Source organism: Macaca fascicularis, chromosome 5 (assembly GCF_037993035.2).
Source record: "Macaca fascicularis isolate 582-1 chromosome 5, T2T-MFA8v1.1".
In the NCBI taxonomy this organism is placed as follows: domain Eukaryota; kingdom Metazoa; phylum Chordata; class Mammalia; order Primates; family Cercopithecidae; genus Macaca; species Macaca fascicularis.
The window spans coordinates 191,024,855-191,040,886 of record NC_088379.1 but is presented as its reverse complement, the minus strand read 5'-3'; the positions used below and the strand labels follow the sequence as shown (position 1 = coordinate 191,040,886).

General features: G+C 40.7%; 1 protein-coding gene across 8 annotated transcripts in view; it reads right to left on the bottom strand.

Moving 5' to 3' along the window:
• Positions 1-16,032, bottom strand: part of F11 (coagulation factor XI) — a 28,028-nt gene that overhangs the window by 10,069 nt on the left and 1,927 nt on the right. For 6 of the 8 annotated variants that reach the window (XR_012435372.1, XR_012435370.1, XR_012435373.1 and 3 more), the window contains exons 3-10: positions 12,603-12,765; positions 11,174-11,280; positions 10,073-10,232; positions 8,014-8,123; positions 7,517-7,676; positions 2,136-2,245; positions 1,874-2,036; positions 1,679-1,785 (exon numbers count right to left, since the gene is read on the bottom strand). Coding sequence is in view for 3 of the 8 variants with exons in the window: in XM_005556483.5 (XP_005556540.3) it covers positions 1,679-1,785; positions 1,874-2,036; positions 2,136-2,245; positions 7,517-7,676; positions 8,014-8,123; positions 10,073-10,232; positions 11,174-11,280; positions 12,603-12,765 (1,080 nt within the window). In the remaining 5 variants the exon portion in view is untranslated. Of the gene's footprint in view, positions 1-1,678; positions 2,037-2,135; positions 2,246-7,516; positions 7,677-8,013; positions 8,124-10,072; positions 10,233-11,173; positions 11,281-12,602; positions 12,766-16,032 lie in introns of those variants that run through there. The other 2 variants (XM_005556484.5, XM_074041032.1) reach the window with 2 other exon arrangements.

The window sequence follows — 16,032 nt, the reverse complement described above, 5'->3', positions numbered from 1 at the left end:
ATCGGAGCGCCTCTGAGCTCTAGGAGGGCGCAGTTCACTAGTTAGGATATCAGTGTTGGAGGCAATATGACATCTTTTTTCCTTTTTTTTTTGAGACGGAGTCTCGCTCTGTGGCCCAGGCTGGAGCGCGGTGGCCGGATCTCAGCTCACTGCAAGCTCCTCCTCCCGGGTTTACGCCATTCTCCTGCCTCAGCCTCCCAAGTAGCTGGGACCACAGGCGCCGCCACCCCGCCTGGCTAGTTTTTTAGTAGAGACGGGGTTTCACCGGGTTAGCCAGGATGGTCTCGATCTCCTGACCTCGTGATCCACCCGTCTCGGCCTCCCAAAGTGCTGGGATTACAGGCGTGAGCCACCGCGCCCGGCCAATATGACATCTTTATGTTCTACAAAACAAGTTCTCAGAAATGAAGGATTGACTCGCCTTCTCAGTACAGCAGATAATCTGACACGAAAGGTTTTTGTGCTTCTAAAACTATGATAAAGCATGATTATCACTTGCGTTTCATTCATTAAATCTCAGTTGCATCTTACAGTGTATTGGAATATTGGACATTTAGCAGTAAACAGTTAAGAACATACAGCTTCTGTAAATCAGTATATAGTAAAGCCATCCTAAGTTATGACAGTAATTTAGGCAGGAGTGCTTGTGGTGCATTCTTTCCTGTTGGGGATTTTGTCCCTTGGGACAATTCTATTTGCCTACAAACCATCTCTTGCGACTATACTCAGAAACTGGCCACTGGGATGGAAACACTGCTGGTCGGATTTTTCTTGCAACTTTTATGTTACCATAGGTCTTGTATAATCTAAACACTCTTATTTCCACCCTACCACACTCATTGTTGTTAGTAAAGTTTTACCTTAACCTATGCCAATTCCTAAGTCTCTAGAACCCTGCATGGAATCTGAATAAAGACCTCTAAAAAGGAGGTGTGCCAGTATTTCTTGAACAGATACACATTTTTTAGAAGAAAATGAGTAATTTGACTAACCAAAGTATTGATCGATATTTCCCTTACAAAGGATAATAGGAAAGATTACTGGCCTTGATCACAGGAGTGTTGGCAGAGTCTGGGTCTCATTATGAAATGCCAGTTGTGGCTGGGTACAGTGGTTCAAACCTATAATCCCAGAACTTTGGGAAGCCAAAGCGGGAGGATCGCTTGAGCCCAGGAGTTCAAGAGCATCCTGGGCAACATGGCAAGACCCCATCTCTACAAAAAATTAGCCGGGTGTTGTGGTGCACGCCTGTAGCCCCAGCTACTCAGGGAGCTAAGGTGGGAGGATTGTTGGAGTCCAGGAGTTCAAGGCAGAGGCTGCAGTAAACACTGACCACATCACTACACTCCAGCCTGGACAACAGAGTGAGACTCTGTCTCAAAAAAAAAAAAAAGAAAGAAAGAAAGAAAGAAAACAGAAATGCCAGGTGTATAAATGTGTCAAATTAAAACATATATTTGGTTAATACTAGGCAATGTACAGTTTGGTCAAGCCCCAGTATTTACGTTTAAAACATGGTCAGCTTGGGTGATAGGAGTGAAAACAACGGAAAATGGCAAAATGTGTTTATTTCATGAACGTTCTCCCCTCTGCGGCTGGACCTGATAGTCTTGGTTGTGATGGATTCCGTATGGAATAATTCCTTCAGCTGTATTTTTTCAAGTGACATTATACTCACCATTATCCATTTTACACAGCCTTAATGTGTATCCAGAGATGCCTCCTGTCCCGCGAAGTATTTTAGTTGGAGATCCATTTGAAGAAAGCTTTAAGTAACATTTGCCCCTGCAGTTGGAAACAAAATGGTATAAACGTAATGCGCCTCACAGGCAGACGAGACAAGGGTATCTGCATAGCGCTTCACATGGCTTACTTCCCTTCGTTGCAAGATGCTTGAGCTGGGGCATAGGTAAAAAACTGGCAGCGGACGGCATTGGTGCACAGTTTCTGGCAGGCCTCGTGACCTTTCACAGCAACAATATCCAGTTCTTCTCCCAAGAAATCAGTGTCATGGTAAAATGAAGAATGGCAGAACACTAGACAGCAGACCACATGTCAGAGCGAGACCCTCCCTCAGCATGCATCAGCCTCCTCGGGGCTGGTCACTCTCAGCCAGAATGCAGAGCTCAGTTTACCTGGGATGCTGTGCCTGCAGCTTTGGAGACTGAAACCAGAAAGAGCTTTGCTCTTTTTAATGCGTGTACTGGGTAATCCACTCTCAGATGTTTTAAGGAGACAAAGATTTCTAACAAAAACAAAAGGGAAGTAGAAATATATCAGACACGTAAAAACATTTTTACAGCACCTAGAGAAAGTAAAGTCAGCTCATGCTGGCACTTAATTGTGAAGATTTTCCTATTTTGAAAGTACTATTTGTAAACCATGGAGTCACACTCATAAATCATGGAGTCACACTCATAAACCATGGAGTCACACTCATAAACCACGGAGTCACACTCATAAACCACAGAGTCACACCCATAAACCACGGAGTCACACACATAAACCACAGAGTCACACTCATAAACCACAGAGTCACACCCATAAACCACGGAGTCACACCCATAAACCACGGAGTCACACCCATAAACCACGGAGTCACACTCATAAACCACGGAGTCACACCCATAAACCACGGAGTCACACCCATAAACCATGGAGTCACACCCATAAAGCACGGAGTCACACTCATAAACCACGGAGTCACATTCAAACCACGAAGTCATACTCAAACCATGGAGTCACACTCATAAACCATGGAGTCACACCCATAAACCATGGAGTAACACACATAAACCATGGAGTCACACTCATAAACCATGGAGTCACACCCATAAACCACGGAGTCACACTCATAAACCACGGAGTCACACTCATAAACCACAGAGTCACACTCATAAACCATGGAGTCACACCCATAAACCATGGAGTCACACTCATAAACCACAGAGTCACACCCATAAACCACGGAGTCACACCCATAAACCACGGAGTCACATTCAAACCACGAAGTCATACTCAAACCATGGAGTCACACCCATAAACCACAGAGTCACACTCATAAACCATGGAGTCACACTCATAAATCATGGAGTCACACCCATAAACCATGGAGTCACACCCATAAACCACGGAGTCACACCCATAAACCATGGAGTCACACTCATAAACCATGGAGTCACACCCATAAACCACAGAGTCACACTCATAAACCATGGAGTCACACTCATAAATCATGGAGTCACACCCATAAACCATGGAGTCACACTCATAAACCACGGAGTCACACTCATAAACCACGGAGTCACACCCATAAACCATGGAGTCACATTCAAACCACGAAGTCATACTCAAACCATGGAGTCACACCCATAAACCATGGAGTCACACTCATAAACCATGGAGTCACACTCATAAATCATGGAGTCACACCCATAAACCATGGAGTCACACTCATAAACCACGGAGTCACACCCATAAACCACGGAGTCACACTCAAACCACAAAGTCACACTCAAACCACAGAGTCACACCCATAAACCACAGATTCACACTCATAAACCACAGAGTCACACCCATAAACCACAGAGTCACACTCATAAACCACAGAGTCACACCCATAAACCACAGAGTCACACTCATAAACCACAGAGTCACACCCAAACCATGGAGTCACACCCATAAACCACAGAGTCACACTCATAAACCGCAGAGTCACACCCATAAACCACGGAGTCACACCCATAAACCATGGAGTCACACCCATAAACCACGGAGTCACACCCATAAACCATGGAGTCACACCCATAAACCACGGAGTCACACTCAAACCATGGAGTCATACCCATAAACCACAGAGTCACACTCATAAACCACAGAGTCACACCCAAACCGTGGAGTCACACCCATAAACCACAGAGTCACACTCATAAACCACAGAATCACATGAACCACAGAGTCACACTCATAAACCATGGAGTCACACTCAAACCATAGAGTCACACCCATAAACCACAGAGTCACACCCATGAACCACGGAGTCACACTCATAAACCACAGAGTCATACCCATGAACCACAGAGTCACACTCATAAACCACAGAGTCACACTCCATGACCCTTAGGTTGCAGACACATTTTCTAACTAAATCACCTGGCTCCATAACAATTTTCTGAGCTTACTCTATGGAAAATCTTCTCTTTCCATTTTCTTCCTTTCAAAACTCCCAGCCTGTCTTAAAGATTCAAGAGTCTTCATGCTACCTAGAAACCTCCTATCCAGGATTGCAACAGGTTTATAAGGAGATGAGTGAAGTACATCGTTGACTCTACACCCTGGAAGCATCTTCCTGGAAAAGAGTGACTTTTCCTAAGTAGACAAAACCACAGTCTAGAGCAAGGCTGTCCCTAGAACTTTCTGCAGTGATGGAAATATTCCATGTCTATGCCATCCAATACAGTAACCGCCAACCACATGTGGCTGCTGGGCACTTGGAATGTGGCCAATACAGCTGGGAAGGTGAATTTTTAGTTTTATTTATTTTATTTATTTATTTATTTATTTATTTATTTATTTATTTATTTGAGACAGAGTCTTTCTCTTGTAATCCAGGCTGGAGTGCAGTGTCCTGATCTCGGCTCACTGTAACCTCCACGTCCCGGGTTCAAGTGATTCTCCTGCCTCAGCCTCCTGAGTAGCTGGGATTACAGGCACACGCCACCGTATCAGGCTAAGTTTTGTATTTTTGGTAGAGACGGGGTTTCGCCATGTTGGCCAGGATGGTCTCGAACTCCTGACCTCAAGTGATCCACCTGCCTCTGCCTCCCAAAGTACTGGGATTACAGGCATGAGGCACTGCACCCAGCCAGTTTTATTTAATTTTAATAAATTTAAGTTTAAATTGCCAAGCTTTGGCTTATAGAAGCCATATTCCTATCACATTCTGTATTAAAGATCAAATGTGTTATTCCTAGTCTAGGAATTGGTCGGTAAGGGAATAAGACAAAGAAAAAGAGCAGTGACGAACACAAAATTACAAGTGACAATGGCATCTTTCTTATTTCTGAACCTTATAACACCCCAAGGCTCCATCTTTGGACCTACTTTCTTCCCTGTCTGCATTTAATTCTTTGATAATTTCACCAGATTTTAAAAAAATATCAGTTGTATATTGGCGACACATAAACACAGATGTACACATAAACCTCTCTCCTGAATGTGACTTCTATTTCCAGCTGTCGGTTCAACCCTTTCCTCTAGATGTGTCATGGGCATTGCTTCTCCTACACTCTGCTGCTTGTGAAACTTTCCACATCTCTGTCATCAGCATTTCCATCTTTCCAGTTTCTTGGGCCAAAAGTCTCGGTGCTATCACTGACTACTTCACAATCCATGATCCAATCCATCAGTACATCTTATTGGCTCTCTGCTGTAACACATATCAATCTGGTCACTTCTCTCTCATCTCCACTCTGGTCCAATCAGCAAGGTTTTCATCTATTTAGTTCACTAAATGGTATCCCCAGTCTTCAGAACAATGCCTGATACATAATAGGCACCAAACAAATTCTACTAAATTTGTTCAGTAGGTGATGGTAACAGATATATTTTCATGTGACAAACCTGGCACTTCTGAAATTACAGCCTCACTCAGTGGAAAGCGAGGTTTGTGTGATGGGCAAGGCACACGGGGCTCCCCTTGGCTGAATTGTCTGGAGGACATATTTTCATCAACAGGAGGCCAATCAAGCAAGTGCTGAAGGCTCTGAGAGTTCCAATTCAAAGATATATACAAGCTAGGTTTTAAAACTGACTTAATTTTATGGATGTTTGTTTGTTTAAGTGAATGTTGTCAATGAAGAATAGCAAGCTGGGCATGGTGGCTCAGGCTTGTAATCCCTGCACTGTGGGAGGCCACGGCCGATGGATTGCTTGAGGCCAGCAGTTCTAGACCAGCCTGACCAACGTGGCGAAACCCTGTCGCTACAAAAATACAAACATTAGCTGGGCATGGTGGTGCACACCTGTGGTCCCAGCAACTTGGGAGGATGAGACAGGTGGATTGTTTGAACCTAGGAAGTGGAGGCTGCAGCGGGCTGAGATCACACCCAGTGCACCCAAATCTGAGTGACAGAGCAAGACCCTGTCTCAAATAAATAAATAAAAGAGGGACAGCAACCTTAGCTAATGTCCTTTTGATAATCAAAGAATTTTTTCATGCTGTTTCTGATGTCCTGTGTTAATTTCCATTGGTAAGGAAACAGGAACTCAATTCTCAAATCTCCCTCCACCACCATCCTAACCCACTTGATGGAGACATTCATTTCCACCTCTCTCTCTCCACTTTGGGTTTGACATTTCACTGACATTTTCAGCTCTTTCTGCTCCTGGTTCAATTATTTTAAACAAAGCATTGGACTGAATTGTCTTTTAGTGGTCATGAAATGGAAATGGAATCTCTTCATTTCATTTAGAATTAGACAACTCTCCCTTTGCCAAGGTGGAGACCTCCAGCAATCCCACTACTGGGTACATGTCCAAAGGAAAAGAAAGAAAAAAATCATTATTTCTCAAAGATACCTACACTCACATGTTTACTGCAGCACTATTCATAATAACAAAGATATGGATCAACCTAAGAGTCTATCAACAAATGAATGGATAAAGAAAATGTGGTGTATAGAATATACTATAGAATGTTACTTAGCCATAAAAAATCATAAAATCATGTCTTTTGCAGCAACATGGATAGAACTGGAGGCTATTATCTCAAGTGAAACAACTCAGAAACAGAAAGTCAAATATTCCATGTTGTCACTTATAAGTGGGAGCTAAATAAAATGTACACAGGCACAGAGAGAGTGGAATGAAAGCTATTGGAGACTCAGACAGTTGGAAGGATAGGGGAGGGTGGAGCAACAAAAGCCCAAACTTCACACTACACAGTATATCCATGTAACAAAACTGTACCTGTACCTAAAATTTATTTAGGTAAAATAATATTTATTTTAAAATTTATTGACCAGGCATGGTGGCTCAACCATGTAATCTCAGCACTTCGGGAGGCCGAGGCAGGCGGATCGCCTGAGGTCAGGAGTTCGAGACCAGCCTGGCCAACATGGTGAAACCCTGTCTCTACTAAAAATACAAAAAAAAAAAAAAAAATTAGCTGGGCATGGTGGCCCATGCCTATAATCCCAGCTACTCAGGAGGCGGAGGCAGGAGAATCACTTGAACTCGGGAGGCAAAGGTTGCAGTGAGCTGAGATCACACCATTGTACTCCAGCCTGGGCAGTACAGCGAGACTCCGTCTCAAAAAAAAAAGAGTCCTCGGTAATGTCGGGTTTGTGCTAAGTAGGTGGGGAATAGAATGGGAGAGCGGCTAGAAATTCTTTGCAATTTTTATCCTATACTAACATTTAGAGTAAATTTTTAGTTACTTGGAGTTTTTAATGATGGATTTTGATCAGCTATTTTTACAAGATTAACAAATTATCCTTACTTGTTAACTCCTTACCTTTGAGATTCTTTGGGCCATTCCTGGGAAAAGAAGGTAAAAAACAAGCAACCGGGATGATGAGTGCAGATCCGGCGACAGACAAAGGCATCTGGAGCCATGACACTATCGATGTTGCTGTCCGCAAACGCCGTGTTGGGGAAAACGTCCCTGATACAAGCTGCGCAACAGAAGAACTGTGTTAGGAACTCAGTTCACCAGCTATCAGGAAAATTCCAGTCACAGCATTCGTAAATTCCATATTAAAAAATGTAAGTGTATCCCAAGATCTTTTAAATTTTTTTTATTTAGAAGAAAATGACATGATTATTTTAAACTTGAAATTTAAATAGAGGATCTAACTGTACAAGACATGATGAAATCTATCACATGAAGAAGGTAAAGGTCTTTGGGTCCGTTCCATTGTGAGCATAAGCTGGTATCCTGAGTGAGATCTATTGTCCTGATCATCAGCATGTTTAATGGTTGCACTACGTCATCAAGAAGTCAATAGTTACCCAGATTAGAAAGTGCACAGGATTTCAGTGAAAATCCAGTCACCACTTTATCGAGCTTCATTATTCCGGTTGGTGTCCCCGTTTGGGTGTGCTTCAGTAGACAAATGTTACTGAATAAAAAGAAAAAGGAAAAGTGTCTTATTCTTCCAAGTGCAAGGAGGAGAAAACATGAGACGAGAAGAAAGTCCCCTTTGGAGAGAGGACCTGCGAGACCCTGAAGCATCCATCTGGGAGGCTGAGTGGCTGGGCGTGGTCCTAGCAGTGCCACTAAGCACCTGTGAACCGTGTAACTTTATTTCTTCTTCAGTACAGTGACAGCTGGAGAGAGTGGCCACATGAAGAAGGAGACTGCATGAGTGAATGACTTCTCAAGCCCTTCTCACTTTTTTTTTTTTTTGAGACGGAGTTTGGCTCTTGTTGCCCAGGCTGGAGCGCAATGGCGCGATCTCGGCTCACTGCAACCTCTGCCTCCCAGGTTCAAGCGATTCTCCTGTCTCAGCCTCCCGAGTAGCTGGGATTACAGGCGCCCACCACCACGCCTGGCTAATTTTTGTATTCTTTTTTAGTAGAGATGGGGTTTCATCATATTGGTCAGGCTGGTGTCGAACTCCTGACCTCAGGTGATCTGCCCACCTCAGCCTCGCAAAGTGAGCCACTGCACCTGGCCAAGTCCTTCTTACTTTTAATGATTTTACTTTTTTTTATCTTGCTTAGAAGCCTCCACTTTCTTGGCTTGCAGTTCACATTCCGTTAAGTCTTAGACATAAAAGCTGTCATCTGAGCTGAGCTACAGACAAGCGTTGCAAGTCAAATGACTAAGTTAGGGGTTTGGGGTGTGTGTGTGTGTGTGTGTGTGTGTGTGTGTAATCACTGTTGTTTTTGAAATAACTCATTGATGTTTTGTTTGCTTTCCGTTTACTCCTCTTTGTTAATGTGGCAGGCAGAATGTTAAAATCCAATGTTAAAACAGAAATATTAGGCCGGGTGCGGTGGCTCACACCTGCAATCCCAGCACTTTGGGAGGCCAAGGCGGGAGGATTATCTGAGGTCAGTAGTTCGAGACCAGCCTGGCCAACATGGTGACACCCCATCTCTACTAAAAATACAAAAATTAGCCAGGCATGGTGGTGGGCACCTATAATTCCAGCTACTCAGGAGGCTGAGACAGGAGATTCACTTGAACCCAGGAGGCTAAGGTTGCAGTGAGCCGAGATCGCGCCATTGCACTCCAGCCTGTGCAACAAAGAGCGAAACTTTGTCAAAAAAAAAAAAAGAAAGAAACCCACAAATATTAGTAATTAGAATGTTTTTCACTTTTCTGTTGATTCCAGATAAATGCAGTTTACTATGAAAATCTAAATTATCTCAGTATATTTCTGAATATACAAATTAATATTGTATAATGTTGTATATTGTATACAATATTGGATAATGTTGTATATTGTATACAATATTGCATAATATTGTATATTGTATAATGTATATTTCTGAATATACAAAATAATCTATTTCCCATGGAAATTTTTAAAGATGAGGACACAGATTTGGTCATTAGAGATCAGATCATTTTTAAATCCTTACACAATAGATTTATCCTTGAAATATTTCAAAATCCAGTATGCAGCAGGATAATACTTTTTACATGAGTATTTTGTCTTAGGTAAGGAACTGTTATTTAGAGGGAGAGAGAGAGAGAGAGGAGTAGGTTTTTATTTTTATTCTGTTAGACTGTAACATTTTTTAGACTGGGAAGGGCACTGACAATCAGACCAATTGTAGCTGTTTCAAAATTGCCAATTTAAAAGTGTAGCACTTTTGAAATTAGCTAAGTGTATATATTTTTCTGACAGTGTTATTAAAAGATAAACTCCTTACCACAAATGAAATGCATCCAAATTAGGCTTTAAGTGTGTTTTTCATGAAGAAAACCAGGAGTACTTTTATTGAAATGCCTTCTAGGGGTTCAAAATTAATTCTGGCATAAAGTTGATGACAAAAACTTTCTAGTAAATCACCATTCTGTTTGTCACTGGCCACTCGAATGCCGAGGCTCACTCACCGATGCTCCAGACTGGGAAACTGCCTTGTGGCATACGTGAAAAAGTGGCAGTGGACGTCATCCGTGCATCTTTCTTGGCATTCTTGAGCACTCTCGGCAAGTGAGCTGTTATAGTTTATGCCCTTCATGTCTAGGTCCACATAAATGTCTTTGTTGCAAGCTGGAAATAAAAGCAGACAACGTGAGTACCTTCCAGATTCCAGAAGCGCTGACCTCAGCAACTGTCCCTCCTGACTCACCCTGAACTTTTTCACCCACCTTTCCTCAGAAGTCTTTTGTTACATTAATCTACAAAATTCTTATTCTTGAATGAAAGCAGTAAAAGAATGCCAATGTCCTTCTTGTATTGTAACAATTTTAGACTCATAAATTCACATTTTGATTTTCTGACCTTGCCTCTCTTCTCCTTAACTGCACTGATTATTTCACTAATTAACTCATTCAAGTATCTGCTCACTATTAAGACAAGTGTCACTTCAACTTTTATATTTGCTCCTTTTGATTTGGATTAATATGTTTAATAATGAATTTCAACTGGGCACCATGGAATCCCAGCACTCTGGAAGGCCGAGGTGGGTGGATCACTTGAGGCCAGGAGTTTGAGACCAGCCTGGGCAATACAGTGAGACTCTGTCTCTAGGAACAATTAACAAATTAGCTGGGAATGGTGGTGCATGCTTCTGGTCCCAGCTACTCCAGAGGCTAAGGCAGGAGGATCACTTGAACCCAGGTGGTTGAGGCTGCAGTGAGCTGTGATTGCACCACTGCACTCCAGCCTGGACAACAGAGTGAGACCTTGTCGCAAAAAAAAAAAAAAAAAAAAAAAAAAAAAAAAAAGACTTTCATTTAAGATTTTAGGCTGGGAAGTAGAAACAATATAAATAAATGATGAGAAGTGAGGTAGTAAGATATGTCTTTCTATGAGGTAAGGAATTTTTAGGCATGCATGTATGCTAGTTTATACTCTACATTGAAAGAACTTCGTGAAGGGGGTTTATTTCCACATAGCAGTGTTTTATTTCATTGCCATAAAACCATATCTGATGTGACTATATGTATACATCACAACTGGTATTTGTCGGTTCTAACAACATATCTTACCGCTTATTTGGTGTGAGCATTGCTTGAAAGAATACCCAGAAATCGCTCCTGTCCTATTCACTCTTGGCAGTGTTTCTGTAACACTGTCCTTCAGGACACAAGTAAACCTGTTTTTTAAAAAATACGTATTACTGAATAGGAATTTATGTTTTTAAAATAATGGGTCTTAAAAGTCAGCACACAGAAAGCCAAAGAGAAGGAAACAAACTACTTTATCTCATGCCAAAACAAATATTTTCTTAGCAAGATTCTGAGTTTGCTTTTTACTTCAACATCCCTACACTTAAGAGACTACGTGTAATACTCCTTCCTAACAGGAACAAACAGGAGTCGGTGAACTATGGCCTGTTGGTAAAATGCAACCAAAAATCTGTGTGTTTTTGTTTAGCCTGTTAGCTCTACAAAATGATTTTTATATTTTCAAATGGTTACATTTTAAGTGGTGACATAAATACTTATATAATATCCTTGGCTTTACTGCGGGTTTTGCCCACAAAGCCTAATATATTTACTCTGCTTTATTAAGAAGGCATTTTCCAAACCCTGTTCTAGATTCTGGAGTAGTAAATGTTATAAGTTCAGGGTGTTATATAAATGCCTGTGAATGCAGCAATAATACACAAAGATGTTGAAAACTTAATTCTACAGAAAGGTTTATTATTACACTTTCAAGCTCAGGATGGGAACACAAATGGTTGGCGGACTGTTCAAAATATTTTCAACCTGACAAACAACCCAGTGCAATGTGTAACTCTTGGTAAGATTCTGGTTAATTACTATAAATTACATTTGAGGGAAAACTGAAGTAATATAAAGGAATTCTTGTTAAATTTCGTATGTCTTTTGTGTAGGATAATGCATGTTGAAGTATTTGGGGTAAAGTGTCATGTTTTAAAATTATTTCAAATGGTTAAGCATGTGTACAAATATAGGTATTGTGTATTGTATTATATATTATATTGTGTATTGTATATTGCTATACAAATATAGCAAACATTGCAGTCTTGGTGGTGGCAAGGGATCATGGTACTGTACTATTTCTTCAAATTATCTTTTTAAATATTTAATTTTTTTTCTAATAAAATAGTTGGGAGAAGTTCCAGTTTAAAGCACAACAAAAATTAATAATTGATAGAAAAGCAAAGTGTGAAATGTTTAAGAAGCATAAAAATTGAGACAAACAGAAGAAACATACCATTAATACTGAGACTATAAGAGAGGCTGGAAAGCCTACACTTGGAGGCATATTTATTCTTTTCTGAACTGTCTAACCACCATCCCTTCTTTCTGTAATAATATTTCTACTGAAAGACAATTGATCTTCCAGTTGTCAATGTTAAATTGTGTAAAACGGTAGATGGAGATGTGTTAAGAACAGCAGTCTCCCTGTAAAAATCCGTCTCCTCGATGTGGAAACAGAAGCACTTACCACTGGGTAGGATCCTCAGATGCAGATTCCCCCGTGAAAGTGAAGAGCAGACATCGTGGGTGGTGAGTGCAGACCACCTGGCAGTGCTTGGCGCTTGGTGTGAAAACCGTAGCAATGTCCCCTCCTTCAAAGTGGATGTCCTTGAACAACCGAGTCACACATTCTGTGATGTAACACATGGCATGCTTTATTTTGGATTTTACTGGGCATATATCTAATTAGGTAATAATCTCATACAGGCAAGGCAAGTAGCTCTACTTAACAGGAAATACACCTGAATTTGGAAATCAAGGCAATGAACACTTATGTGAGTTTTCTGAATGAACAGCCTCAGCTGGAAACGAAAATCACAAAATGGTACATTGGCTTCAATGGAATTGTGCTTATGAGTCATTGTCTTGGAGACGAGGAGTGCTTTGAGAGTGATTGAATCGTTTCAAGGATCTTTACTGGCAAAAGCTGCTGCTTTTCAGGATCTCATCCCGGTTTGGAATGAGCCTTCTGCTTTTTGCTTTCCTAACTGCGTCTCTTCGTCCAAACCCTGTGCTTGTTTGAAATGAAGGCTCCAGAGTGATCAGTTTCTGACAGCATCTGATGGCCCGGGGGTGTGATAACATACATCCTCACCCCACTGAGAATAATCTGGAAACCCCACCATGGAAATCCCCATCTTTGGGGGGAAAGCAATCTTGCTACTTTAAAATACTACTTTTAAGAAGAATATTAATTGACGAATCAAGTAAATGTTCTATATTTAATCATGTGGCGTGGGCGCAGTGGCTCGTGCTTGTAATCCCAGCACTTTGGGAGGCTAAGGTAGGCAGATTGCTTGAGCTGAGGAGCTCAAGACCAGCCTGGGCAACGTGGCAAGACCCTGTCTCTATAAAAAATAAAAAAAAAAAATTAGCTGGGCATGGTGGTTTCCACCTGTAATCCCAGCTACTCGGGAGGCTGAGGTAGGAGGATCTCCTGAGCCTGGGAGTTTGAGGCTGCAGTGAGCTGTGTTTGCACCACTGCACTCCAGCCTGGGCGACAGAGCAAGACTCAGTTTCCCTCTCTGTCCTTCTCTCTCGCATGTGCACACACACGTGCACACACACGTGCACACACACGTGCTCTGTGTGTGTGTGCACCATGCACTGATTTTCTTAGAATATATCCCCCTCCTAATTGGATTATTTAATTTTACAAGACAAATTGATTTTCAATATGCCACCTGGTGGGAGGATGGGAGTGGGTGAGCATTGAAAAATTACCTGTTGGTTCACTACTTGGGTGATGGGTACACTAAAAGCCAGCACTTCACCACTGCATAACATATGTATGTAAGAAATCTGCACTTACAGCTCCTAAACATATAAACATTTTAAAAATTCTGGAAAATCCACATGCAGCTTCTAGTGTCAGTAAAAACTAGTTAATCTGTTTTGCGAACTAGCAAGGGCTTGCTATTGTATATTGACGTTGTATCTAGACTTCTTACTAATTTAATTAATTGGCTCAAATAATTTATGTGATGGTTAATTTTGGATTTTTCTGGGTACACGATCATATCATCTGTGTAAAATGAGAGCTTATGCTCCTCCTAATCATTTTCCTTTTATTTCCTATCCCTACTGCACCAACTAGTACCTCCTTATAATATAAAATGGAAACAATGGGAAGTATTCTTGTCTTATTCTCAATCCCTTGGGAAAGCTTTCAATATTCGACTATTATGTATTATGTTTTTTGAAAACTTTTGGTTTGGATTTTTGTTTGCTTTTGTTTAAAATGCCCTTTAATGGTTGATGAAAGTTCGCTTCCATTTTCAGCTTACTAAGAGTTTTGATCAACAACAGAATTTTAACAAGCCTTTTTCTGCACATATTAATATTTAAAATTATTTTTATTTTTTATTGTGACAGATAACATACCATGTGCCGTGTAGCCATTTTGAGTGTACAGTTCTGTGGCACTAAGTGCATTTACATTGCTGCGTAACCATCAGCATCATCCGCCTCCAGAACTTTCCAACTTCCCCAGCAGATGCTCTGTGCCCATTAAACACCAACTCTCACCCCTTCCCTCACCCCTCGGCCCCTGGCAACCTCTGTTCTAGTTTCCATCTTGATGAAATTGACTACCTTAGGTACCTCAGATCAATGGGATCCCACAGTATTTGTTCTTTCGTGACTGGCTTATTTCACTTAGCATAATGTCTTCAAGGTTTATCCATGTGGTAGCATGTGTCAGAATTTCCTTTCTTTTTAGGGCTGAGTAATATTCCATTGTCTGTATGTACCACACTTTGTTTATGCAGCCACCTGTCAATAAAGCCATGGGCTGCTTCCGCCTTTGGATTAGTGTGAATAACGCTGCTATGAAGATGGGTGTACAGGTATATCTGTGTGAGTCCTGTTTTCCCTTCTTTTTTTTTTTTGGTATATACCCCAAAGTCACACATCTATTGATTTTGAATGTTAAATCAACTTTTCATTCCTGGAATAAGCCTAATGTTGTCACAATGTCACACTGTAATCATCCTTTAATTTGTTTAACATTTCACTGGGTTAAGTTGGATAATATTTTGTTAAGGATATTTACATATGTTCATAAGATAAAAGACCTGTGATTTTTTTTTTCCCCTCAGAATTTTCCTATGAGATTTTGGTGTTAAGATTACACTGACCTTATAAAATGGATTGGAAAGGGATTATGTTGATCTCTCAAATATGTTTGTCTTCCATTTAATTAATTTCTGCGATTTATTCTTTCTGCCTTCTAGTTTCTTAGAACTTAGGTCACTAGTCTCTATCTTCTGGTCATCTTATATCATTAATTTTTACGTTTTCTGTATTCTAATGTGTACATGTAAATCTATACATTTGATTTCAACACTGATTCAGTTACATCTCCAAGTTCTGATATACTGTATTTTCATTATTGTACAATTCTTTTTGTAATTACCATTGTGATTTCATCTCTGACTCATATTAATTTAAAAAGGTATACTCAATTTTCAAACATTTGGGGATTTTCAGTTCCCTTTTTATTATTATGTTAGCTCCCATTCACAGTGATTGAATAACATGTTCGGTATAATTTTAACCCTTTAAAATCTGTTGAGACTTGTTTCAGAGGCTTGTGTGTGGTCAATATCTGTAAATGTTCCGTATGCATGTATAAAGGACCTATATATGTACACTATCATTCTTTGATATCTGTGAGGAATTGGCTGCAAGACCTCCTGCAGATACCAAAATCCATGAACGCTCAAGTCCCTGATATAAAATGGCATAGTATTTACATATAACCTACTCACAGCCTCCTGTGTACTTTAAATCATCTTAAGATTACTTATAATACCTAGTACAATGTAAATGTTATGTAAATTGTTGTTATACTGTGTTGTTTAGGGAACAATGACAAGAAAAATGTCTACACATGT